Source organism: Panicum hallii, chromosome 2, assembly GCF_002211085.1.
Source record: "Panicum hallii strain FIL2 chromosome 2, PHallii_v3.1, whole genome shotgun sequence".
NCBI lineage: Eukaryota > Viridiplantae > Streptophyta > Magnoliopsida > Poales > Poaceae > Panicum > Panicum hallii.
The window spans coordinates 51,799,631-51,825,591 of record NC_038043.1 but is presented as its reverse complement, the minus strand read 5'-3'; the positions used below and the strand labels follow the sequence as shown (position 1 = coordinate 51,825,591).

Below are 25,961 nucleotides of genomic sequence, written 5' to 3'. Positions count from 1 at the left end.
TGGGGAAGGCTAGATTGTGCCCCTTGCGTATTCTAGCCATATGGGGTTGTTGGGTCCTGAACTCCTGATGATGGTCCATTTGGGTATGTGTCCACACGAACGGTTAGATTAGCAGTAGCAGGTGGGTGGTGCATTTTTATACTTTCATAAACATTTCCTTTTGTTAACTAAGCCAAAAAAGCAACAAAAGCTACTTTGTAACCTAGATTCTTCATCCACCACACTAGTTAATTCTAGCGCGCTTCAGATTGTTTTTTTTAAAGAAAAAAACCATTGAATAGTAACAAGAGCAACACGTATTGAATCTGTGGAAGTGTTGGATGCATGCGGGCATCGGGTTTGTCATACTCTAAGTTATTACAAAAGTTTAAAATTAAAAACTGATCAAATTCTGCATGAAAGCACCGCGATGTGAGGCCACTTGTCAGCAGCTACTTGCATGTTCATTATTCAAGATATGTCACTTACGTAGGAAGGTTTGGTGACTAGTAGTTGCATGGAAAGTTAGTTGAGCGCCGGTTTGTCAAACATGACGGCAGCATAATGTTGCCCTTGCACCGTCTTTGCAAAGATGCTCTCTTTAAATTTAACCGTCTGAGGTGATTGGACGTTTGCTTGGTCGGCAGAGGTTGCTGTCGATCGATCATCAGACATGCTCGAATCTAGGTACTTGTTTGCCTGCTCCATAAATGGGACTACAGAGGTCATAGAATTTTTCTCTCTCTAAAAGTAACTAATTAATTTGCTGACCTAATGGAAGGTTAATATTTTGATGAGCCGTCTTCTGCAATATCAATATGCAGCAGCTCTAGTACTCGATCACTTCGTACCACTGTGAAGAAAACTAGTGTTTTCTTGGGTAAGTTTGCTGGCGGCGTGGCATGCCCTCGTGACTAACCCATCTTCATCAGTTTAATGCCTCTAGGACAGACAGTCGCCATGCTCCACCAAATGTACAACTGGATCATTGCATTTGCACCCCTTTTTTTCCAAAGAGAAAGAGGCATCACGTTTTCCGCTGCTTTTGGGGATGATGTCTTGGTAACCCTGATTAACCTGCATGATGCTCGGCCTATTGCTTCTAGGCTTCAGCTGACACTAGCAGAGCGCAGGCGGGATTTGGACAGTAAAAATCATCGTACATGCTAAAATGCGGGGAAATCACTACCGAATGCAGGGTTGGGTTTTCCAGCTCCTCCTTCCGGTGGCTGCACATCGGAGGGTTGGGTCACGCTCACGGCTCACACGCCAACCGGGGCGGCCCGCCGCTTTGTCGCGCCTCCTGTACAGCAGCCTTAGTTAGTTTAGGCGTGGGGCCGGCCGGCCTTGCGCGCATTACGTGCACGTGACCAGATCGCCTTGGTCGCCTTGGCCGTTCCGGCGTGGAAGTTTCAGCTACAGGACCGTTCTGTCCGTAGAGATGGGCCCGGTCGCTCCCTCGTCTCGCCTCGCCCGCCGTTTTGGCCACGTGGCTTCCAGATCCGTTTTGTGCAGAGCAAAGATGGGCAGGCACTTCACTGTCCGAAACAGATGCTGTTCTGGTGACAATCTTTGTTGGTGCCAAAGAGGATGGAGAACTTCACGCGCGATAAATAGTAGGGGCGATGTTGAGAGATCGAATTTTACTAATTTCCAGGTGTGTTTAGTGGTCCCTGGATTCTTTGGATAGGGGAGAAGGATCGGACGGATGAGCAAACTGAGCAAGCAGTGTGTCATTCCTTCCGTTGTTTTGCCACCGATCCCCATGTTCGATGGAGGTGGCAGAAGAACGAACGCCTGCGGGGACAAGGACAAGGCTCGCTAACCCAACGGTGCGGATTGGAGCCCGCGCGTGGCCCACCGCTGCCACTGGACGTGGCCGTGGCCGTGGCCCACATGGTTGTCCCTGGGCCTGGGCCCTGGCTCCCCTGCAAGTCGCAGCATGCCATGCTGGAGTGGAAGACCTTCCCCCGGCTCCAGCATCCAGCTTCTTCTTCTCTCTGCATATATTTTTCCATAGCCACTGACGATATATATAAACAAGCCGGTAGAAACAAAGATAGATCCTGCTCCCAGCAGACCACGTTCGGACGATCTCCGCCCGGTTTTCGAATGCAATCGAGCCCCCCGGGTTCGCGTTTTGGATTTTCGAAGAGGAGTGAGTGGGCACCGGCAGCTAGCAGTTATGGGCGTTGGAAGTTAATTTACACGTGGTCGCTTGGTCTACCTCCATCGATCGATCACGGGCTACAGGAGCTCTGACCACGACGGATGAGTGCATGGACGAGCAGTCCTCTCACGCCGGGCTGCTCCATTCATGGCGGTTTTTTTTTTTGGAAAAAAAACAAAAATCCCTGCATCAGGGAGCTAGGAGAAAGATCTCCCCTTGGATTGCTCAGCCCGGCCACGGCTAGACCCAACGCAAGGCTACAGCTAGCTTCGTGTAATCATCACCGGCTTGGCGATGACATTAAGCATCGTATTGCATGGCGATGACCATCCCCTTGGATTGCACGGTTCGCGCTGCGCGGGCCCACCCTCGTGCTCTTGCGTGCGGGCCGGGAGATGGTCATTTCGCCTCCATCGAGATCGGTTTGGACGCATTCAATCCCGCCATGCTACGAGGATTGATTGATCGGTAGCCACAGTCGACAGCTTACGTGGCTGCTGACGGGGCTTTTGGCTGGTTGCAACGAAGAGCGCGGGTCTGGCCACAGCCCACGTGCCATGAGCTGGGGTTACAACTTGGCCATCGATGGCGGGCGTGTACGTAAGTTTGCTTGCGGAGATTGTAGAGATGATTAGAGGTGCAAATGGTTCGGATATTTCATAACCCATCTATGGATGTCGGGTGGCCTAGACCTGCTAGTGATCGGGCAAGCCGTCTCCATTGGTTACCCTGCCGAGATGGGATTTGTAGTGATCTACGTTTTCTCGAGATAGTATTTGGATTCTGTAGAGATGTGTGTATCATAGGGTATACACATGAACGCACAGACACAGAGTATCTTCAAATGATTGGGTCTTGGAAAAAGCTGGAACATGTTGCACGGCAAGATCCTAGAAAAGGGCTGTTGAATGGGATGCACGTAAGCAAGGGCCCGAATAAGCTCAGAGTGGGGAGGCCAGGAAGGGGTGGTATGAATTATGATGGCCATGGGGACTCGGAATGCGTGTATCGGGCCATGGGCCAACCTGCTGCGTCGTTTTCGAGTTTATAGATCGCTGGGCCCAGTTCAATTGAAAGCCCAAAGGCTATCCGAGGAGCAGCTGCGCGTATATGGCTCTCGTGGATTGCTGGGCGCCGGCAACAGCTCTCTCTCTCCCCCCCATCTGCTCTTTCTTCTCCACCACCAAGCAGCCCCAGCCCAATTCAATTGAAACCCATGAGAGCACTAGTAGCGTGTTTGGGCAGTAGCCCAAAGTATATTTTGCGTTATCTCATAGGCCTCAAATTCAGCCCAGTAAAAACCCATTAGCGATATTGTAGAGCCTGATGCCCACAACAGAATAGAAACAATATCAACTTACTATAACTACAATTACAGGCTGGTTACACTGGTACAGATATGTTTAGCAAGGACCCACATAACCTGTCATGAATGGACCTATAAAATTCCAGCGATCAAGTAAAGCACGCAATAAACTTTTAGACTTTTAGTTAGCAGGCAATAAACTCGGCGCAATAGATAAGCACACACAGAAAACAGATCAGCAGACGCCTTATCCGACGCCAGCTAGCTCCGTTCCCGTTTTAGCAGGAAAACAATATACTTCAAAGAACATTAAAAGGCTGCTTCAATTCCTGGTCACAGGGAATAAAAAACTTACTGTGCCTCTATATATATACACGAGAGCCAAGCACTAATCTCACCAACAGCGTAACAAATCACAAGGGAGTGAAACACCATTTGCTCCTGCAGTCCTGTTCTTCCCAACCTCAGCAGATCGATCAGCCATGGCGCCTAGCCTCAAGATCGCCTCCCTCGTCGCCGCCGTCCTCCTCCTGGCAACCGCGCAAGCCCGAGGTATATATGAGCATCAAAATTCTTGTTTCCCCGTTTCGGTCGTGACGTATTCATAAGCTACCAATAATCTGATGCGTCTAGGCTGGGCACCGGAGGAGGACGACCTGGTGCCGGTGCGGACGCCGGCGGAGCAGGTGGTGGTGGCGCTCCCCGGCAGCGCGGGGACGATGGCGGGGTCGTCCCTGTGCCTGCAGTGCCGGTGCTGCTCCAAGTCGAGCCCGGGCAACTGCCAGACAACCACCTGCTCCTCCGGCTTCCAGTGCGACCCCGCCGGCAAGTGCCACCTCATGCAGGACAAGTGCGGCTGCAACTAGTCGACACTGGCCGGCCGTGCACGAGAGTCGAGAGAGCATGCGTCGGATTGATATGGGAGCTATTATTTCGTTTAGGTGTAATCTTTTTCGAAGCAGTTTTGTTTAGGTATAATAATTTGGATCACTAGAATCCAATCCGCTGCCTCATCAACAGGTCATGAGTAGGGAGGGATCGCTAAATTTCTGTGTGTATTTTCTGAAGCTGATCGAGAATGGAAGGCTGACAGAAAGTACCACACTGTCATCTCGTATAAAATCTGTGAACTGTTCGATGAACCAGAATACAGCAAGCAAGGGAAACTGCAAAAGTGAATGCACATGAATACGTCCTCCTAAACAGGGGCGTTATTGGACGAAAGGAATGAAAGCCGCCATCGTAACCTCCCCGCACATTATATTCCAGGCCGGAACTGATGAGCATTCCGACTCCGATCGTTCTTCCTCTTGTAGGAGTGTACAGTATATATACAGTGCTCGCGAGCTGGGCCACACCCAAAAACCATCTCACCATCCATACAAGGAACTCCATGGCTGACAGAGCGACGATCACTCTCACCGTGGTCCTCTTGGCCCTCCTCTCAGTCACGCTCCATCTAGTCCAAGTCCAAGCCCAAGGTATGTGTATGCTGTACAGTCTACAGTACGGGCAAATATACATGTGTATCGGTCCGGTTTCCACGTTGCTTGTTCGTAATCTTGGTGGCGAGCTGACCGATGGGTAGCACCAGTAGTAGCAGCCGCGAGGGAAGAAGAAGCCGCCGCCGGCGGCGAGGCCGGCGCGGCGGCGGCGGAGTACGTGCTGCTGGAGCCCAAGCCGGAGCGGCTGCTGGAGGTGGCGGCCGACGCGCTGAACGGCACGGAGTCGACGACGGCGTGCCGGCGCTGCAGGTGCTGCCTCCGCAACACGAACCCGCAGGAGTGCCTCACGACGTGCTGCTTCCGGCGGTCCTGCGGCGTGTCCTTCTGCACGGTGGCGACGGTGTCGTGTGGATGCAACGGCTGCGCCTATCCTCCTCCTCCTCCTGGGAAGAAATGAGACGGCGGCCAAACCAGCGCTAGCTATACGTATATACATGCCCCGACCCTGATGAAGTCGGGGAAGAAATAAATCAAAGGCAAATCCATTTGATTTTGGTTTATGTATGGGTCTTGTGACAATTAAGCCTGAATGTTTAACTTTTGTTATGGATGCTTGTTACCTACTACTTACCTTAAGTCTGCACCTCCTCCTGCGATCTCTATGAATTCCGAAAGAAATCGACCCCAACGACGGCCCAACTTCGAGTCACGACGAGGCCATGGGCACCGGCCGCGGCGAAAATCGCATCAGCGGCCTCCCCGACCATCTCCTCCTCCACAGCATCCTCCTCCGCCTCCCGGCCCTCTCGCCGCTGCAGTTCGCACCAGCGTGCTCTCGCTCCCCTGGCGCCACGTCTGGGCCCACCTCCCGGCCCTTTCCTTCAGCAAGCGGACAGCAACCAGGCGCCGCGCCTCTGGATTCTACGACGCCATCGACGCCGCCCCGACGCTCGGCCACGTGGAGATCTCCATCGTGAACGAGCCCCCGTGCTACAACGTCGCCGACCGCTTCGCCCCCTGGCTGCGCTTCGCCTCCGAGCGCCTCGCGGGCGACCTCAACCTCGTGTTCGTGTGCACGTTGCCGTGGATTAGCGTGCCCGAACATGTCGACCTGGGGCACGCGCAGACCGGCAGCTCGACCTCCTTCAGCGGCTTGCAGCGCTCCTCCCGCACCACGGCCTGCAGCTCCCGCCGCCGGCACGTTCGCGACCTGAGGATCTCCTGCGACCACCTCGGGGCGAGGGAGCTGGAGCACGTCGTGGCCTCACAGTGCCCGCTCAGGACCTCACGCTGCTGGGGGGCCGTTCGCGAGGAGGGTCCCCGAGCTTGGCAGCTTGTATGCCTTGTACCATATATGAACACAACTTCGCTTTCGTGAATAATAAATAGGTTCGTGGCTTAGTTGAACTACAGTTTAACTTCCGCGGAACTATTTCTTCTCTTCTAATGCTTATTACCTCCACAACCATGTAACATACACTTCCCCCTTTTCTTTATAATATTTGGTTATTAGGATTTGGAAATGTTAAACACCACCCGCTGAAAACTAATGGGGGAGAGTGTTATCGATTGTACTAAAGCCCTCCACAATGTGTTGCTAGAGTGATGCACTGATGCTTGAAGAGGGGAGAGAGAATTTAGACACCACTTTGCACACTGCAGCAAGCAATGCTAACTCCATGCGGTGCTATAAAAGGTAGGAGCGGGGCAAGGATCCGGTGCCAAATATTAAGCAACAATAGATTTACCTCGCTACTGCTGCTGAAGTGGCGGAGCTAGCAGGGTGCCCGGGTGGTAAAGATGGCAACGGGTAAACTATCCGCGGATACCATCTCTGGACACCCGTACCCGCGAGCTATAACCGGTACTCGAAACCATACCCGATAACCGCCTCAGGTACAGAACCGTGCCCATATCCGTTACCCGCGGGTAAATCCGTTCCGTGCCGATGGGCATGGGGACGACGGATCTAGAGGAGGGGTGGCCCGTGCCGGCGCCTGGAGGAGGGGCGGTGAGGGGCGGCGGCCAGCGTCTGGAGGAGTGGAGGTCCGTGCCGGCGCCTGGAGGAGGGGCGGCGGTCAGCGCCGCCTGGAGGAGGGGCGGCGGTCGGCGCCTAGTGGAGGGGCAACGGCCGGCGCCTGGAGGAGGGACGGCCCGTGCGGGAGCGGGAGGCAGCGGAGGCGCTTGGACCGGGAGGCAACGGAGGAGGTCCGTGCCGGCGCCTGGAGGAGGGGCGGAGGTCGGCGCCTAGTGGAGGGGCGACGGCCGGCGCCTGGAGGAGGGGCGGCCCGTGCGGGAGCGGGACCGGGAGGCAGCGGAGGCACGTGGATCGGGAGGCTGTGACTCTCGGTTGGGCGAAGGCCACGCGCCCACGGCTGTATTGGGAGGCGGCAGAGGGAGTGGGAGGCGGCAGGGAGTGGGAGGCTGCCGGCTGGGCTTTAGGGTTAGCTCTTAATTGGGCCTTGGGCCATTGCTTATATACCCACGGGTTTCGGGTATGGATATGATTTTTTCGTGCCCGTTTTGATTTTACCCGCGGATATGTAATCAAATCCGTACTCGCACCCGCGGGTGAAGACTGATATCCATATCCGCACCCGTCGGGTCGGGTATCCGCGGGTACGCGGATAATAGATATCCATTGCCATCTTTACCGGGTGGGCCATGGCGTACCCTAAATTTTGGAGTCAAGGGAAACGTAAACAAGTTATTCATTTAACGATGAAATATATATATATATATATATGCAAATTTCAGACTTAACAATTGATTTTAAGATGTTTAAAATTGTGATGAAAATTTTATATTACTTTAGACCACCTTAGATACGCCACTGGCTGCTGAGGTACACTCCTCCATGACCAAAACATGCTATGCATTTTATTTCACGTAGGCCTCGCGGTACTAGATAGCTCCGGTGCCAATAATTTCACACACTGCAGCTCTCCAAGCATCGCTGCTCATTCTAATCATGGGCATCACTCCCACGCTGTGGAGGGCCTAAATCGACGTCAATGTGCAATACAAATACATTGACATAGCTTTTGGACAGCAAAACTGCATATATTTATCTTTAAAAAAACTGCATATATTTTGACTAATTGTTGGTCAAAACTCATGATGTTCGACTTTTCAAATCCGAATATACAAAAAAATTGGAGGGGTTATATATGATTTATGCAATATTACCTTTGCTAAGAATTACTCTCAAGAGTCAGCTACTAAATATGATTCGCGTATGCATACGATGCTGATATTTTCCAATTTATGCATGTTTAGGCAAACTTGAACATTGAATCGTTGTATGCTAGTTTTATGACACCGACATGTAGGTCCCACATGGCAGTTCTGGCTTCAACCAGGAACCCATGCAGCCAAGAGGCGGAAAAATATCACAAAACCAGATAAACCCCCGTGTGCCTCGCTCCCTCCCTCCCGCGTCCGCGCCTCCACCACTCGCTCTCCTGACCTCCTCCAGTCCTCCGTCCACCTCCACTCCACCATGCCTGCCTCCCTCCTCCCCCGGAACTTCCTCCCCCACCGCCTGCGCCGCCTCGCTCCCGCCGGCTGCACCTCCTCGCCGGCCGCCTCGGCCTCCGCCCCCTCGAGCCGCTACGACTTCGAGCCCCTCCTGGCCTACCTCTCCTCCCCGTCCGTGGCGGCCTCCCTCACCTCATCGTCCCCGCCGTCGTCCGTTCCAGTGCCCGAGCGCCACCTCGCCGCGTCCTACTCGGCCGTCCCGTCGCACGAGTGGCACGCGCTGCTGCGGGAGCTCGCCGCCAGCGACGCGTCGCTGCCCGTCGCCTTCGCGCTGCTGCCCTTCCTCCACCGCCATCGCCTCTGCTTCCCGCTCGACCTGCTCCTCTCCTCGCTGCTCCACTCACTCTCCGTCTCCGGCCGCCTGCTCCCGCACTCGCTGCTGCTCTCCTTCCCACCGTCGCTCACCGACCCGCCCTCGCCGCTGCTGCTCAACTCCCTCCTCGCCGCCTCCGCCGCGGCCTCGCGCCCTGCCGTCGCGCTGCGGCTTCTGGCCCTGCTCCGGGAGCACGACTTCCTCCCGGACCTCGCGTCCTACTCGCACCTCCTCGCCTCGCTGCTCAACACCAAGGACCCGCCCGACGCCTCGCTGCTAGAGCGACTCCTCGGCGACCTCAGGGAATCGCGGCTCGAGCCCGACGCGCCGCTCTTCTCCGACCTTATCTCGGCCTTCGCACGGGCGGCGCTCCCGGACGCCGCGCTCGAGCTCCTCGCCTCCGCGCAGGCCATCGGGCTCACCCCGCGGTCCAACGCGGTCACCGCGCTCATTTCCGCGCTTGGCGCTGCGGGGCGCGTCGCCGAGGCGGAGGCGCTCTTCCTCGAGTTCTTCCTTGCTGGGGAGATCAAGCCGCGGACGCGCGCTTACAACGCGCTGCTCAAAGGGTATGTGAGGATTGGGTCGCTCAAGAACGCAGAGCAGGTGCTCGACGAAATGTCACAGTGTGGTGTCGCGCCAGACGAAGCCACATACAGCTTACTTGTGGACGCCTACACAAGGGCTGGGAGGTGGGAGAGTGCAAGGATACTGCTCAAGGAGATGGAAGCTGATGGAGTGAAACCAAGCTCTTATGTGTTCAGCCGGATCCTTGCGGGGTTCCGTGACAGGGGAGATTGGCAAAAGGCGTTTGCAGTGCTCCGAGAGATGCATGCTAGTGGTGTAAGGCCAGACCGGCATTTCTACAATGTCATGATAGATACATTTGGGAAGTACAATTGCCTTGGGCACGCCATGGATGCGTTTGACCGAATGCGAGAAGAAGGGATTGAGCCGGATGTTGTCACGTGGAACACTCTCATTGATGCACACTGTAAAGGAGGGCGGCATGACCGGGCCATGGGGCTGTTTGAGGAGATGCGTGAAAGCAATTGCCCGCCTGGCACAACCACATATAACATCATGATCAATTTGCTTGGAGAGCAAGAGCGTTGGGAGGGTGTAGAAGCAATGCTATCAGAGATGAAGGAGCAGGGACTGGTACCCAACATCATCACATATACTACTCTTGTGGATGTGTATGGAAGGTCTGGTAGGTACAAGGAGGCAATTGATTGCATCGAAGCGATGAAAGCTGATGGCCTGAAGCCATCGCCTACTATGTACCATGCCTTAGTCAATGCATATGCTCAAAGGGTAAGAAAGTTTTCTACATTGTGTTTATTTTTCCATTTTGGTTACCAATGAATATTCCGTAACTACCTAGTCAGGCCCAGATTGCTAACCCTTAGCCTTGATGCAGAACTGATAAGCTGTTATGCTACTTTTGAGATTTACTTCATAATAGCCACTATTGTTCTGCCAACAAAAAACATGCACAATCTAATTACAGATAGAACTTATATGTTCTGATACTAATACCTACCTAGTTGATTTCTAAAGTCGGTGTATAATATGGTAGTTTTGCTTAATTGTGTATACAAATCAGGGCTGCAATGTCGATATGTTTTTGCCAGATTAAGTGAATTGTCCGATTCAAATTAATTTTTTGGGCTCTCATGGTTCATGCACTGCTTATCTGCAGGGTTTAGCGGACCATGCCTTAAATGTGGTAAAGGCTATGAAAGCAGATGGCCTGGAGGTTAGCATCTTAGTGTTGAATTCGCTGATTAATGCTTTTGGTGAAGATAGAAGGGTTGTTGAGGCCTTCTCTGTGCTGCAGTTCATGAAAGAAAATGTAAGTGGTGTATTTGTCATCGTTGTTTATTTTGATCTACTTCGGATACTCATATTACTTGTTCTTCTGTTTGATCACGCTGTCTTTGGCAATTCATTTGATGAAAGTTTGTTATGTTCTGTATTTCATATTGCAGGGTTTGAGGCCTGATGTTATAACATACACAACATTGATGAAAGCTCTAATACGTGTTGAGCAGTTTGATAAGGTAAGCACAAACTCTTATGCGCGTCCTTTCTCCCTGCCACGATAAACTAGAGACAACTCAGATTAAATCTACCTACTCACTAAGTTCCATGCTATCAAATCCGTTAGATCTAGCAAATCTGATCTAATTTGCTATTCTAGCTTTTGTTCTTCTCAGATAATTAGAATAGCAGCTGCTGCTTTTTACATGGTTGTAAATCAACTAGTTATCTACTTATCTTCAATGTTACAAATTTGTATTTCCTGAATGATTTATGTAGTTGTAAATCTGCAAGCTCCAGTGGGGAAATAGGCATGAACTGAACTCTTACCCTTGTGGTTTTGCTGATGATTTAACAGGTTCCTGTTATCTATGAAGAAATGATCACATCTGGATGTGCCCCTGATCGAAAAGCGAGAGCAATGCTGCGGTCGGCATTAAGATACATGAAACACATGAGGGTTGCATAGGCAATTAGACAATTACTGATTGCATCTGATGGAATCATAATCTTTCTGCTGATCTTATTAAACTTTTCAACATAAGGTTAGTACTTCTCTGAATCTTGCATTTTGCTGTTTAGATCTTCTCAAGTTTATTGGATAACTGCTTCTCCTGAGACGTATGGTTGTATTTTCATCAGGTGAAGCACCATACGCTGACTGCTACACTCTGCTTGTGCAAGAAAACAGAATCACAATATCTTCATCTTTCTTCCTAATCACTTAGGAGAAGACATGTACATCTTGATCATTTGCAATTGAAAGGAGACTAAATACATGACAGAAAGGAGCGAGGACTTTGATATAGGAAACAAATTCCAGTATTTTGCTGAGACATTGAATTGCAAAATGGAACCAGAATTCCAGCTCTTCCAAATTTTATTTAGATGTAGACGTTGTGTAGGGCAATACAAAGGAAATGTATTATAGTTTTATTGCCTTAAAACTAACACTTTATTGACTTTGCCCTTATCATAGTGATCTTTTTAACAGGCGACCCCAAATTTTATTACCGAGACAATGAAATCACAGAGTTTTGACGAGTTGCTCTGCGTTTGCACGTCCAGACCCTTGACCACTAAGCCGTTTCCATCACCTAACAGCACTAAGGGCCGGCAGACTTTTTGTTCAACCAAAACGAGACAGAAAATGCACACCGAGGTCATGAAGATGACTTCAAAATAAAATAAACAAAAGAGTACTGACATTCTAATAGTACATATGAAAACTTGGAACACATTGTGTGTTCTCAGGAACGTGGGGATTTAAGAGGGTACACATATTGATTAAAAATACAGTAAGCATACAAAATTAGTGCACTGGACATAACAAAGAAACATTAAGACAGTAGCACATATCTTGAACAGAATGTACACATAGATAGCTACATTGCAATGAAGAGTTGGCAGATACAGATTCCAAGTCTAGCAAGCCTAACAATAAATCTGGTGTAAGGACAGAAATCGGCTGAGCTTCATTTCTTCCCAATCTCCATCAACAACCAATCCTTCCTCATGTCCATTGGAAGTGCCATAAGACATTCAAACTTTCGATCACTGTTTGTGAGCATACAATAGGCTCTTAGCAAATCATCACGAGCTAAGTTGGGTATCACTTGAAGTGCTGCAAAGATTTCCTTAGGACATGCACTCTTTGGCTCCTCTTGAGTCTCATTGGAATTCATAGATATTTGGAACGAATTTTTGATGTCACCAGACATGCAAAAGAGTGCATCCTTTGTTTTGAACCTCTTCACCCTGCCTTGTTTGTTTGATTGGTTTAACATGGGTGCTTCAGGACGGTACTGACTGCTAGGTCCAGATGTTGAAGGTGAACTTGGAGTACGGTCACGAACATCTTCGGCGACCTTCATCGCCACCTCTTGGCCATTCTCAGCACCTGCACTAACATCTTCACTTGTTGCAGCATGATCTCTGGAGAATATTAGGCTTATTGCATTCCAGTTCTTGATAACTTTATGCTGATAGCAAGCAGCAGCTTTGTTCTTCTGCAAAATAACTATCAAAGTTGAACTACATGCCCGAACTTATTCCACTACACACTACCAAAAATGAACACATTTATCCCACCTCTATGTATCTGCTCCAAGCATCCTCATTGTGGATCACAAGCTTGTTCCTGTCCTGATCCCACTCAAATCCATCATGGGTGAGTATTCTGCCAAGGACATTGCAGTGCTTGTCAAACGTCTTGCATCTTGACATCACATGATCCTTTGTGATGTCCACGTTGCACTTGTCCCGCACATTTCTCACTGCCTTAGTGTATACATGTGCCTTCCACCCATTTGCTGTGTGATCCCCATTGTTGTGATGCTCAACAAGAACATCCAGGAGCGCTTGATCCATATCATCCGTCCAAGTAAGATAGCCTCTATACTTCTTCTTACCATTGCTCACACTCATGGTACCTGATCTCTCATGCTAAAATCAGGCAAGGCAAGTAACATATTAGACTCGTCAAGTATGATAAAGCCTGATTTATAAGCTTTGAATGCTAGAAATGAATGACAAGATAGCATTCGGGAGGAAGTATAATCTAGCTAATGCATTCGCAAAGCCAATGTTCCTTTTTGCTTCCTTCCTCTGGCCTGAACTTTATACACTTGAAACAAGCACATTACTACATGGATCTTGCAATATACCTGATGGCCTTAATGCATCTTGCTTGTGCTATCTACTTGTCCACTGGACACTTTGGCTAACAGAGGACTCCACCCTGCACGTAAGCAAGTCCCAGCAGTCACAAGATTTGCAAGAACCAAGAAATCCAAGATTGAACACTACAGCGGAGGATCCAGCACAAAGCAAAGACAAAGTCGCGTCGGGCAGGCGGAGAAGCGTGTGTCCGTCTACAGAGAAGGGCCCTGAAGTTGGATGTAGAAACCGGCGGCCGGAACTGCGGAATGGGGAGGGCGGCGCTGCCGGAGCGGGTACCTGGGGGCGGCGGCGTACGGGAAGATGAGGCGTGCCGGTGTGCCCCATGCTCCGGGTAGGGTTAGGACAGGAGTAGGAAGATTCGCTGGAGGAGTGGAGCCGATGGTCGAGGAGGGAGTGAGCCACAATAGCGCCGGAGACGTTTGGGCCGCCGGCGAGGAGGAAGAAGGGGAGGCTGGTGGAGATTTACCTGCAGCCGCCAGCCCAGACAGGGGAGACGAGACGAGTGGCGCCGGGGTCCGCCGAGGCCTCCCTCAATTCCACAGGATTCCGGGGTTGGGGGTTCGGAATCGTGTGGCTTTCGTTTGATAGCTGTACGCGGATTCCGGTGGACACTGGACTCCGGTAGGACGTGGATTCAAATACTTGCCTGAAATCCAAAAGGAGCATTCGGACTGTTGGATCGAGAAATTCCAGCTGCACGGTTAGAGCTTAACAAATGTGCAGTCGTGCATCTACGCACGCTAAAAATTTATTGTATTAGGATATGCCCTTATTTTTTAGGAATAGCCAGGGGAGGGAATTCCCACATGAATGATTGCATGGAGAACAGCACTAAATAAAACATCCCCTTCATGCATAATTTGGTTTAGAACTCACACCTAGATATGCCATTATTAAAAGAGTTCTTATTAAAAAGTAGAATGGTATACGGTCAGTTTAGCAATGATTTATAGTTGTATATTCACTGGGTAACAATTACTAAGAGTTGTTATTAGCAAATGGCTGATGAGGTCTGGGTATTTTTATTTACTCGTGCAAAGTTGTAAGGGACTTTCAGTCGGTGATTATTCATTGGCAATTCATTTTCACTCTGAGTACATAATCCTATGATACCTGAACACCATCAGCCATTAGTGGATAATATAATAAAGAATGTAATCCCGTTGTTGTTCCATTTAAAAGAAAACTCTCAGGATTAGCTTTGAATTCTGTAGTATTGGTGGTGCTTTCTTTTTCTTGAAGTAAGATTACACATCACGCCATTAAGATATCTTCAACTGTTTTTTTATAAACCTTTACAAGGATAGAGGTACTTTGTGTAAGAAAGAAACAGTGACTTTGGGGGTCTAAAAATTCAAGTTTAGAACTTTTGGCCATTTCTAAATTGTATTTCGGTATAGGTCTTGCAATTCATCTTCACAGCAACACAAAAGGGTTTCTTACCGTCTTATTGTCTCAAAATTGGCATACTATTGCATTTCCATAATCATTAGCACTATGGTTTGAACTTGACAAACAATTCCTGATAGGCTGATAGGAAATCAAATTGAAGATTGCCGGGCACAACATTTCCTTGCTGCACTAAAACATCAGGTGTGTTTGGTTTATAACAAAAATTGCCAAACAAAAATCCTTGAATCCGATCCGAGCCAAAATTTGGTCACCAAATTAATTAGCTATATATGACTTTAGTCACATTTCGGTATCCCGTGTTCCCGTTCGCATTTGAGTTCTTTACTTACTCAAGGCAACTTGACAACAGGCCCATACCTTGAGCATGCGTGCAGAAATGTGTATGTCACACATAGAATATATATAGGAACTAGGCTGGGAAGTGAGACAGCAGCATTGAACCAGTAATTAAACACAGGAATGACTAAAAAAAACCCAAGCCACGACTAAGGAAAGGCGTGTTAATGTTATTAGCCAACAGACCGAACAGTCCCTGATCATGTACTTTTGGGGTCAGGCCATGGCTGTCAAGAAGCTCTGGCCAAGTAGTGCTACATGGAGCAAAGTTATTGGCGTAAGGCAAAAGAACATCGTCAAGCTCACCTGCTGTCCATCAGTCCATGTATCACATACACAGACATTGAGGTTTAAAGCTAGCGGCCATGAAATTTATGGCAAAGAACACACACACACACACACACACGATAATTATTACATAAAGAAAGCAAAAAGCCTCGAGCAATCATCTCTCCTCCGAATTCTTCCTTCATTATTGCAGTGCAAAAATGTAATTTCAGATGATGAGCTCCCATTGATACCTCAAATCATTATCCCCTACTTCTTCCCGTATTGGTCGGAGAGAGATACACGTATGCATGTAGAGCTGCGGTGTACAACAGGGCAAACCCTGCCGTGCATTTCATTTTTTTTTCGGGAAACTGCTGCGCATTTCAAAATGCATCGACGTGCCCGATGAAGCCAACGGCTTTCTGATGCTGTACGCGCGTTCGCACTTGGACGTTGGTAGGCGCCGCCTCTCCTAGACAGCTACAAAAGCCTTGCGCGCCGGCGTCCCTCACCTCCGCACAACCAACAGCAAGCCAAGCCGCCGCCAAGAAACCCCAGATTACCAATCTGCCATGGCTCTCGACGGTAGCGGCGAGGTGCCCGGCCGCCAGGGTCGTGTCCGGCGGTGGAGATGAGGAAAGTCGTCATCACGACCGGATCAGCGACCTTCCGGATAGCCTGCTCCTCCAGATCTTGATGCTGCTCCCGCTGGTCGAGGCCGTCCGCACCTGCGTGCTCTCTCGCCGGTGGCGCGTCGCCTGGATGCGCCTCCCGCGGCTCGCCTTCGACGACGACGCGGCGCCCCGCGTCTCGCGCTTCGGGAACCTCGTCGACGGCGTCCTGCGCGGCTACGCCGACGACGTCGACATGCCCGACGTGCTCATCTCGGTCCGCCGCCGGTCCAGCGCCGGCGACGCCGTCCGCCTCGCAACGTCGGCAGCCCGGCTCGCTGCGGGGCGCGTCACCGCCAGGTTCCACCTCTACCTGTCCTATGCCGCCGTGAACCTGTACAACGACGTCGAGGACGAGAACGCGGCGGCGACGACGCTCCAGCTGCCATGCTTCCCGAGGGCGACAGAGTTCGCGCTCACCTTCATGGGGGTGGACCTCTGGATGCCGAACGCAGGCACGTTCGCCAAGCTGACCAAGATGTTCATCCGCGGCGTCCGTTTCACCGACGACGGCGAGGGCATCAGCACGGCGGTGTCGCGGTGCTGCCCATGCCTTGAGGTGCTATTGTTGCACAGGGTCCGTGGCGTGAAGGTGCTCGCCCTCCTTGCACAGTCACTCCTGTACCTGCGCGTTTCCCTGGTCATGCAGCTGCAGCGCCTCCAAGTGGTGGCCGGAAGCCTCCGCGAGATGCAAGTGCACAGGTGTTTCTCACTGACCACCGCTCCCACGTCGATGCTTCTCAATGTTCCTGTGCTGGAGGAGCTCCACTGGGAAGACCACTACCCCCATGATGATGCCGGCGTTAGCCTCTGCGGATTGCCGAGCTACCTCCAGAAGCTCGTGATCGTCGACCTATCTCGTTTCACAAAGATCCTGCAGCATTTCCACCGTGCTGACACTCTACGGCTTGAAATTCCTATTGCACTGGTATGTATCTACAGTTCTACACTACAAATATATACTTTCTGGATATTGCACTAGCTAGCTAGTAGCTAGTTTTTGTACGTGACATATGATCGCGTGATCGCATGAACTTGTGAAAATAGTTGGTGTTATTTGCAGGACTATGTGACGTTCGTAGATAGCTATCTCAATGTTGTATTAGCCAAATATAGGGAAATAAAGATGTCCGTTTGTTTATATTTGTTTTATGTGCACAATACACAAGCAAATATCACCAATCCCCTAATTTATATATGTTTGCCTCATCATTTTGGTTGAGTAATAAACTTCTATGCATTTCGTTTCAAATGATTAATTTTTGTCCATATATATGTATATATTTCTATACTTGATCTGCGTATCTTGATTCATTATTTTTCTCAATGATGTAATGATGGTTTGCTAGATCAACTAACAGTCTAGGTTCTCTCTGGATTTTGTTTTGTACCTCTTCGTAGGCAGACCATGCAGAGCTGAAAGTGGAACTTCCTTATCATTCGGAGTTGGAGCTAATCGTAGACACTAACCAGCACAAAATTGGGCCAACAATAGTAAATCTTCTCAAGAAAAGTAGCTGTGTGAGAAAGTTGTCACTTCAAATATACCATGGGGAGGTATGACTCTTATCACTGTGTACGATACCACTTTTACTGTTTCTACTAAAAGCATATCAGTATTACAATACCTTTAACAATTTATGATACCACTTTCAGATTGATTACACGCCATGCATGTCGGATTGTAACTGCCGCCGACCATCAAATTGGAGACGCCAAAACATCTCCTTGGTCTCTCTGAAGTGGGTTGTTATTAATGGATTTGGTGGCACAAGTGATGAGGAGAGTTTATTATGCTCTATTATGAAAAATGCAAAAGGACTTAGCAAGGTGTCTATAGCATCCTCTACGGGTGTCAATCCATCTGAAAAGCTTTTGCGCAAGCTCCGTGGGCTATCTACAGCAAGTTGCACCTTCGATTACTGATACCCATCCAAAGCTTGGCTATACACATTGCAAACCATGAAAGAAGTGAAACACCTGTGGGAGGAAGTCAAACAAATGAGAGGGCTACACTGAAGCACCAACGGAATTAATTATTAAAGATGACAACCTTAAGTGTTCCATTATACATTCAGTAGGTTTTGTCTGATTATATTATTACCTGTTGGCATAAAGTTAATGTATGTATGCATGCATGGTCTGATGATGATACATCATCGACCCATATTATCATTGACCTGCTCGTTTGATTTAAGCCCTCACTTGATGCGGGTATATCCAATACTTTACACGCTGTTCATCAGTGCTTAATACGATCGAGATGGTTTCCATGCCATATGTCAATGTGCAAAAAATGTTCAGACACAATGCTTAATTACTTATAACTTCATAAGCAGCTTCCTGTGATCTTGTGAGAACATAAGCGACCACGTGGAAGAAAAGATGACACACTTGCTCCCTCTTTTTGTATACTGTGCAGAGGATTGTCATTCTTCGGTCATCAGTTCCCCCATCTGGCACCCTCGGCTTGCTCATGATCATTTTATGTGTGTTCCACCCAAAACAACTTCCCTTAACTATCAGGATATAGCTCTTTGATTTTCCCATCCGTCTGATCACATGATCTTACATACTCTGCCGCACATCTTGAATCAATTTACAACGCTTAAGGGGCATCGGCCAGCACACATATTCTCGTGGATAATACGTATTGTCTTAGGCTGCTTGTATACTGAATCATTTCCTAGCGCTTAAAATTAGTTCATCAGGCATAATTGTCTAATGCATGCCCCTATTATCGTATCAGCAGCAGGGCCGCTTCTGTACCTTGTCCTGTGTGTGTTTGTGATGACATTGGTGGTGAAGGGCATTTTAATCATATATTTTGCAAAAACTCAATGTTCTCAGAATGTGATGAGAAGGTCAAAAGCTCCAAGTACGCTCTCCAAGTACTTATTATGGTTCTTACATTATATAGCAGTATTTTAAGCTTTTCAGAGTATTTATTTGTAACACTAAAAAGCATGCCGGTACATTGGATTTAAAAGAAGTGAAACAATTCTGCAAAACTCAGAGAGGTAGGTGCTAAATGACGTGTGACAAAAATTATTAACCTTTATAAGTATTTTGGTACTTTTTCTATGAAAAGTTCCGAATTATGGCGCATATAGTAGTTAATAATGCATGTATGCTCATATGCCTAATAAATCAATGCAAACTATTGTGTTCTTGGCCGTCTTGTTCGAATTTATGACCACCTTGATTTTTTTTGTGGTGGGGAACTGATGAAGGTTATAATTTATCTTTGAGATATAATAATCCCACAACAATAACCACTTTTACGTCCAAAAAAATAATAACTACTTGTAATAATAATAAGAAAACTAAATAAATTGGTGCTTGCCTATTGTCATGTTGTCATGTATTGGTGGGCTCTGCGTGCTGAGGCACAAGGTGGGCCGGCATTGTCATGTTGTTGGGCCGTCTATACAAGATCGCCTTACCTCTCTCCTCCGCTCGGCCCTCATCGCCGGCCGGTTGCGCCGCCAGTGGATAGTCGCCCTGTTTCCGCGCCGCCACCCAACCCCAGCCAACCCGTGCGCTCGCCAGTGCCAGCCGCTCGTCCTCCTCCGCGGTCGCCGTTGCGCGCTTCACTTCTCCGTTAGCTGGTGCCGGTCGGCGCTACTGCCCCAACAGCCAAGTGCGATCCAGTCGGGAGGGGGAATTTGACTTCCCGTCGCCGTCTTCCCCAAATTACACCCGCCGACTAATCCCCACTGATGAGTGGCGAAGCAGGTTATCCTTTTTCTCCTTATTATTGTGGGGGTACTGTACCTGATTACATTCAACTTTCAATTACTTGCCCTCTGCACTGCATCATTTGTTTTTTTTTTTTGGGGGGGGGGTGGGGGTGGGGGGAGGGAGGGGGAGTTGTTTCTTGGCCAGGAAAGATATAAGGATTTGTACCAGTTTTCACCCTAGCCACATGTAGCGTGACCTCCATCTTGAACATGTGAAGCCATTCATCATGATATTTCCTATAAGAAAAATCATGTATGCTGAAATATGTGTCGTTGTTCATCTTTGTAGGCATGCCCCATCAATCAGACACTTCTTCCTGCTCAGATGATTCCGAAGATAGAAACACCATCTACCCAGCAGGCAAATACACTATGGAAGAATTCACTGCTGAGCACAGTGTCCTGCACAATTTACTTAGGCGGATCAATGTGAAAATTCAGGCCAAAATCAAAGCACGGCAAGGTGGTACATCTCGCCGCCGGAAAGGTTTTAATAGGAGAGTCATAGAGAGAGATCATGGAGAGGGTCATCAACGGCTTGTTACTGACTTCTTTTCTGATGATCCAGTCTATGATGAAAAAATATTCAGAACAAGGTATCGGATGAGTAGACCCCTCTTTCTACGTATTGTCCGTGCGCTAGGCGAGTGGTCTCCCTATTTCACCAAAAGGGCAGATATCTGTTGTCGCCAAGGGTTATCACCTTTGCAGAAGTGCACAGCCGCTATTCGTATGTTAGCTCGTGGCTCCCCGGCAGATGCTATTGACGAATATGTACAGATTGGTACGAGCACAGCAATGGAGTGTTTGGAGCGGTTTGCAGAAGGGGTGATTGACAAGTTTGGCGGAGAATATTTGCGAGGCCCTACTAGTGTTGATATGCAGCGTCTACTACAAATTGGTGAAGGCTATGGCTTCCCTGGCATGTTGGGAAGCATTGGTTGTCTGCACTGGGAGTGGGAAAATTGCCCTCCTAAATGGATGCGTCGTCTTAATCATAGTGACCACGGCTTTGCCACATTTGTTCTTGAAGCTGTTGCTTCACAAGACCTCTGGATATGGCATGCTTGTTTCAATGTTGTTGGGTCCATCAATGACATCAGTGTTCTCGATCAATCACCGTTGTTTACGGAAGTCTTGAAAGGACAAGCTCCCCCGGTGCAGTTCTCCATCAATAAGAGTCAATATGATATGGGATACTACCTTGCTGATGAAATTTATCCAGAAAGCACTATATTTGTGAAGACGATACCCTTCCCTCGAACAGAAAAGGAACGATTGTTTGCTAAACATCAAGAAGAGGCAAGGAAGGATGTTCAGTGTGCATTTGGAGTCCTGCAATCTCGTTTCCCCATTGTTCGTGGTCCAATTCGCTTTTTCCAACGAGCAACTCTTGGAAAAATCCTGGAAGCCTGTGTCATACTCCATAACATGGCAGTTGAGGATGAGAAAGACATGGCAAGTGCTTATTCTGAACCAAACGAAGCTTCAGGTATAACGGTTGTTTTACCATCAAACATCAAAACTGGGCCTGCCAATTGCTTAACTAATGTACTCCAGAGGACTGCCACTATTTGTAGTCAAGCAACACATGGCCAGCTAAGAAGGGATTTAATTGAGCATATCTGGCAGCAGTTTGGGCCATTTGGTGACAAGTAATAAGTTCTAATATTATTAGTGTACGAAGTCATGTCGCTTGGTGGGTCACTGGTGTGTATCTTCTCTTACTAGTCTATTTAAAATTCATTATGTTTATCTTCATTTATAAGTAGCTAAGTTAAATTTTAGCATTAGCATCTTGAAAAAGAATATGTTTGGAAATGAATCAAACTGGACCTTGAAACCGAATAAATTCAAATAACCTCCATGCTGATCATTCTTCAAATTGTTTATGCTCCAAATTGTTCTGTCAGGTGCTCTCGATCTCTAACTATGTAGAGAAACATAGTTACCCAAAACACACTAGCTCATGTTGCTATCTTTGATGCTTCCAACTGGGGAAAAGGAAGATACATGTTTATATATTATTATTTGTTTTCCTGCAGGGGGCTGGTGATCCGTCTGTTTCATTGACATCTATGTGCTGTATCATATATAACAGAGAAACCAGTCTTTCATGTGCTGTTATCAAAATTATCGTAGTGTGCAAGAGAGTGTTGCTAATATTTCGAATTGGCCACTCATCGTTGTGCAGGCTACAATATGCTGTGTAAATGGCTTTTTGAAAAAAAAAATGCCAAATGGCAGGATATAATGAGACACTGCATCTGACTGTGAACTATCAATTCTGCCACTGGAAATTGGAAAAACAAATCGCTTATATTTTCGTTCTCTTACAGAAGCAAATCCTTTCATCAGCAGCTTATCAGTCGTCAAAACAGAGTTTCAGTAAGAAGCCATAGAAATGTGAAGTATTATGCTTCACTCTGTGCCTTTGCTGTACTCTATTCTATAAAGATTTCAGTGAAGTATTATGCTTCCGAAGTAAAAGATCATCTTCATCGCCCTAGCTCATTAGCCTGTGGCATACCTGAGTTACCTGGTGCAACTGAATATCGGGATAAGGCTGAAATGAACAGAAGTTTCCGCTGACAACATATTATGCAGAAATCTAGCCCTTGTGGTCCTATATAATTTTTTTATGATATTTTTTTTATCAACACTTTGAAATTTTGCTTGCAGTAGGTGTCTTATCGAATAGGGTCGGCATACCTCGTCTTTAATATTTTTTTTAATGTGACGATAATTGCCAATCTTGCAATAATACTGTACGATCTGCAATAAATAATACTAACCCGATTTTACTGAGTAGCCTTGCATAATGCGTAGTTAGTGTTAGAGGCGTTTGGATTCTCTATACATTTTAGAGGAATTAAAATCTACTTAATAAACTAGGTTATTTGGCTTAGAATTTGACATCCAACTACTTTCCAAAGTTTAGATATAAGTCTATTCTAAATTCATAAATTCATAAGATGGGAGATGGAAATTGATTCTACACAATAACAAGTTATATTTCTATTCCGTAACTTATAACATGCTTTTTGGCTCACTTCTCTATAGTAGAAATATATCGTAAATATATCGTACAAGTATCTTCCTCGTATGGTTAACAATAGTATACAAATATATTCTGTATATAATGATATTAGCTTAATATATTTGTATCTAAATTATGATTATTAGAATGGAATTCAATTCTAAGTTCCAAATGGGGAACCGGTGGCCGCTCCTCTGCCTCTCTATCCACCACCGCTCGCGGCTCGCCGCGCTACTCCGTGAGCCGGTCGGCGCCGGTTCCTGAAGTCGGTGAGGGGTGATCCCAGCCGGGACCGGCCATTTTGCGTTTGACGTCTCCTCCTTGATGAGCGCCGAAGCAGATAACCATTTTTCTCTTCATCTTATTCTCGTGGGATTATATCTGATCCAATGCCACTCCCGCCTGTTTTGCTTCAGATTTTGAGATTTTTATTAGTTGGATTAGTTAAGGTAGTGTCCAATTGCTCATTTAGTTGGCTTCCACAGAACATTACTGTCACAGCTTCACAGTAGCTGATGAATGGGTCGTATTAAGGTTATAGTATACTAATACATGGTAGCGTAGCATCCATAAAGCGCATAGAGATTTACCTTTATAGTGTAGTGTATCTGGGTAATTTGGAAGTAGAATCCATAGCTACAGAATAGGGGCCCATGGATGGTGGATTAAGTTCAGGGGCAGTGTGATCTTTTATAATGTTGGCTATTGCACTGTTGTTTGTTATCCTTTCTTTGCAGTAGATCAACTGGTTCCTATATAATTGCTTGGACAATAATAGCCTAGAATCCAACTTTGCTGCTTACCGTCATCCTCATATGGGAATGGGATAATAGGAGCATGCCACCTGTTCAAGGGAAACATGAGCCATTTGTTTATCTTTGCAGGTATCCCTATCAATCAGACACGCCTTCTTGCTCGGATGATTCTGAAGATATTGACGGTGTTGATCCAACTGGCATATACACTATGGAAGAATTCATCACTGAGCAAAGTGTATTGCACAATTTTCTTGAGCGGATCTTTGTGAAGATTCAATCCAAAATTGAAGCTCAACAAACTGGTACATCTCGCCACCGGAGTGGCAGTAGGAGGTTTGTTGGGAGAAATCATGAACAGGGCCATGAATGGCTTGTGGCTGATTTCTTTTCTGAAAATCCCATCTGTAACGACCAACTCTTCCGAACAAGGTACCGGATGAGAAGACCCCTCTTTCTCCGTATCGTCCGTGCCCTAGGTGACTGGTCTCCCTATTTCACCAGGAGGAGGGATGGTTTTTATCGCCAAGGGCTCTCACCTCTGCAGAAGTGCACAGCGGCTATTCGTATGTTAGCTTGTGGATCCCCTGCAGATGCTGTTGATGAATATGTACAGATTGGTGAGAGTACAGCAATGGAATGTTTGGAGCGTTTTGCAGAAGGGCTGATTGACCAGTTTGGCGGCGAATATTTGCGATGCCCAACTAGTGCTGATATGCAGCATCTACTACAAATCGGTGAGGAATGTGGCTTCCCAGGTTTGCTGGGAAGCGTTGGCTGTATGCACTGGGAGTGGGATGATTGCCCACCTAAATGGATGCGTCGACTTAATCATAGTGATTATGGTGCAGCCACAATGTTTCTTGATGCTGTTGCTTCGCAAGACCTCTGGATATGGCATGGTATCTTTGGTGTTGTTGGGTCCAACAGTGACATCATTATGCTCAATCAATCATTATTCTTCACTGAGGTGTTGAAAGGGCAAGCTCCTCGGGTGCAATTTTCCATCAACGAGAGACAATATGATATGGGCTACTATCTTGTTGATGGGATCTACCCAGAATGGACTGCATTCGTGAAGACAATACCTCACCCTCAAACAGAAAAGGAAAGATTGTTTGCACAATATCCAGAAGAGGCAAGGAAAGGTACCCAACGAGCATTTGGAATCCTGCGATCACGTTTTCCCACTGTTTGTGGTCCAATACGTTTTTTCCAACGAGCTACTCTTGGAAAAATCATACAAGCTTGCATCATACTCCATAACATGACAATTGAAGACGAGAAAGACATGGCAAGTGCTTATTTTGAACCAAGAGAACCTTCAGGCATATCTGCTATTCTACCATCAAACATACACAATGGCCCTGCCGATTGCTTTGCCACTGTACTCCAGAGAAATGGTACTATTTGTGCTCAACCAGCAGAAAACCAAATAAGAAGGGACTTAATTGATCATATTTGGCAGCAATTTGGGCCTTCTGGCGATGAATGAAATAAGTCTTCCTAGTTTAAATCGAGTTACATTGTGGCCCCACAAAAAAGTTGAATTACGTTGTCATGTCCTTTGGTGGATGATTGGCATATCTCTTCTGTTAATCTTATTTAAATTTCATTATCTTTGCCTCCATTCATAATTAATCAACTTTAAGTTTAGTTAATGATTATATTTTGGAACTAATTAAACATATACCATGAAACTAATAAAAAATATGAGAAACTTCCTTCCTGATCTTAATTCCAATACCCATCACAATTCCAGTATGCTTTGAGAAAATCGTATCTATTTTTTTATGCTGCAGATTGATCTGTCAGTATGCTTGATTTAATTATTTGCTACTTCTACTGAATTAATTATGTGTTTTCGAAATTGTGGAGAAATATAATCAACCAGAGCATACTAGCGTAGGTTGCTGCCTTGATGCTTTCATCTGGGGAAGATGACATCATGTGTTTATTGACACATGGCATCTACAGGACCATTATACTGAGTTGTATTTCAAATCTACAAGCAAACCACATCAGTGTACAGGAACAGTGTTTTGCAACTAAGTTCATGTGTTGTCATCCTGAACAGAACATTCAAACTTATTGAGTGATCATTATTGGGTTGCCGTTCATCACCTTGCAGTGTTTACTCACGTGACTAATTCCTTCAGCATGTACACCTTGCAGGGTTTACACACGAGAGTGCGTGACTAATTCATTCAGCATGTATAAACTAGGCTGGAGTTCTGTGTTATTAGTCTGGTTCC

The 25,961-nt window shown here is 47.3% G+C and overlaps 4 protein-coding genes and 1 long non-coding RNA gene across 18 annotated transcripts; 3 read left to right on the top strand and 2 right to left on the bottom strand.

The window, feature by feature from the left end:
- The first annotated feature begins 3,937 nt into the window (after positions 1-3,937).
- Positions 3,938-4,321, top strand: LOC112881259. Its single transcript, XM_025945934.1, has 2 exons — positions 3,938-4,007; positions 4,089-4,321. Exons 1-2 carry the CDS (start codon positions 3,938-3,940, stop codon positions 4,319-4,321), a joined length of 303 nt encoding a protein of 100 aa, XP_025801719.1.
- Positions 4,322-4,554: 233 nt separating this feature from the next.
- LOC112882378 lies at positions 4,555-6,252 on the bottom strand. Its single transcript, XR_003226659.1, has 2 exons — positions 5,532-6,252; positions 4,555-5,405 (listed from the first exon to the last, which is right to left on the bottom strand). It is a non-coding gene; the product is annotated as an uncharacterized LOC112882378 (long non-coding RNA).
- A 2,068-nt stretch (positions 6,253-8,320) lies between these two features.
- Positions 8,321-11,809, top strand: LOC112883007 (pentatricopeptide repeat-containing protein CRP1, chloroplastic). Its single transcript, XM_025948219.1, has 5 exons — positions 8,321-10,067; positions 10,456-10,608; positions 10,745-10,816; positions 11,155-11,341; positions 11,439-11,809. The coding sequence occupies exons 1-4, from the start codon at positions 8,403-8,405 to the stop codon at positions 11,263-11,265; spliced, it is 2,001 nt and encodes a 666-aa protein (XP_025804004.1). The 5' UTR covers positions 8,321-8,402; the 3' UTR covers positions 11,266-11,341; positions 11,439-11,809.
- Positions 11,810-12,095: 286 nt separating this feature from the next.
- LOC112881697 lies at positions 12,096-14,057 on the bottom strand. 2 transcript variants are annotated; one of them, XM_025946514.1, is made up of 4 exons: positions 13,945-14,057; positions 13,463-13,536; positions 12,888-13,241; positions 12,096-12,805 (listed from the first exon to the last, which is right to left on the bottom strand). In XM_025946514.1, the coding sequence occupies exons 3-4, from the start codon at positions 13,221-13,223 to the stop codon at positions 12,272-12,274; spliced, it is 870 nt and encodes a 289-aa protein (XP_025802299.1). In that variant the 5' UTR covers positions 13,224-13,241; positions 13,463-13,536; positions 13,945-14,057; the 3' UTR covers positions 12,096-12,271. The 2 variants fall into 2 exon arrangements, with proteins under 2 accessions (XP_025802299.1, XP_025802298.1); XM_025946513.1 differs by having other exon boundaries at positions 13,755-14,031.
- Positions 14,058-19,643: 5,586 nt separating this feature from the next.
- Positions 19,644-25,347, top strand: LOC112879939. Of its 13 annotated transcripts, none has more exons than XM_025944382.1 (4): positions 19,644-19,906; positions 20,201-21,621; positions 21,957-24,138; positions 24,211-25,347. In XM_025944382.1, exons 3-4 carry the CDS (start codon positions 23,789-23,791, stop codon positions 25,199-25,201), a joined length of 1,341 nt encoding a protein of 446 aa, XP_025800167.1. In that variant the 5' UTR covers positions 19,644-19,906; positions 20,201-21,621; positions 21,957-23,788; the 3' UTR covers positions 25,202-25,347. The 13 variants fall into 9 exon arrangements, 5 of the variants coding, with proteins under 5 accessions (XP_025800164.1, XP_025800167.1, XP_025800166.1 ...); XR_003226223.1 differs by having other exon boundaries at positions 22,251-22,299; positions 23,836-25,347; XR_003226220.1 differs by having other exon boundaries at positions 21,957-22,299; positions 23,836-25,347.
- Positions 25,348-25,961: the final 614 nt, after the last annotated feature.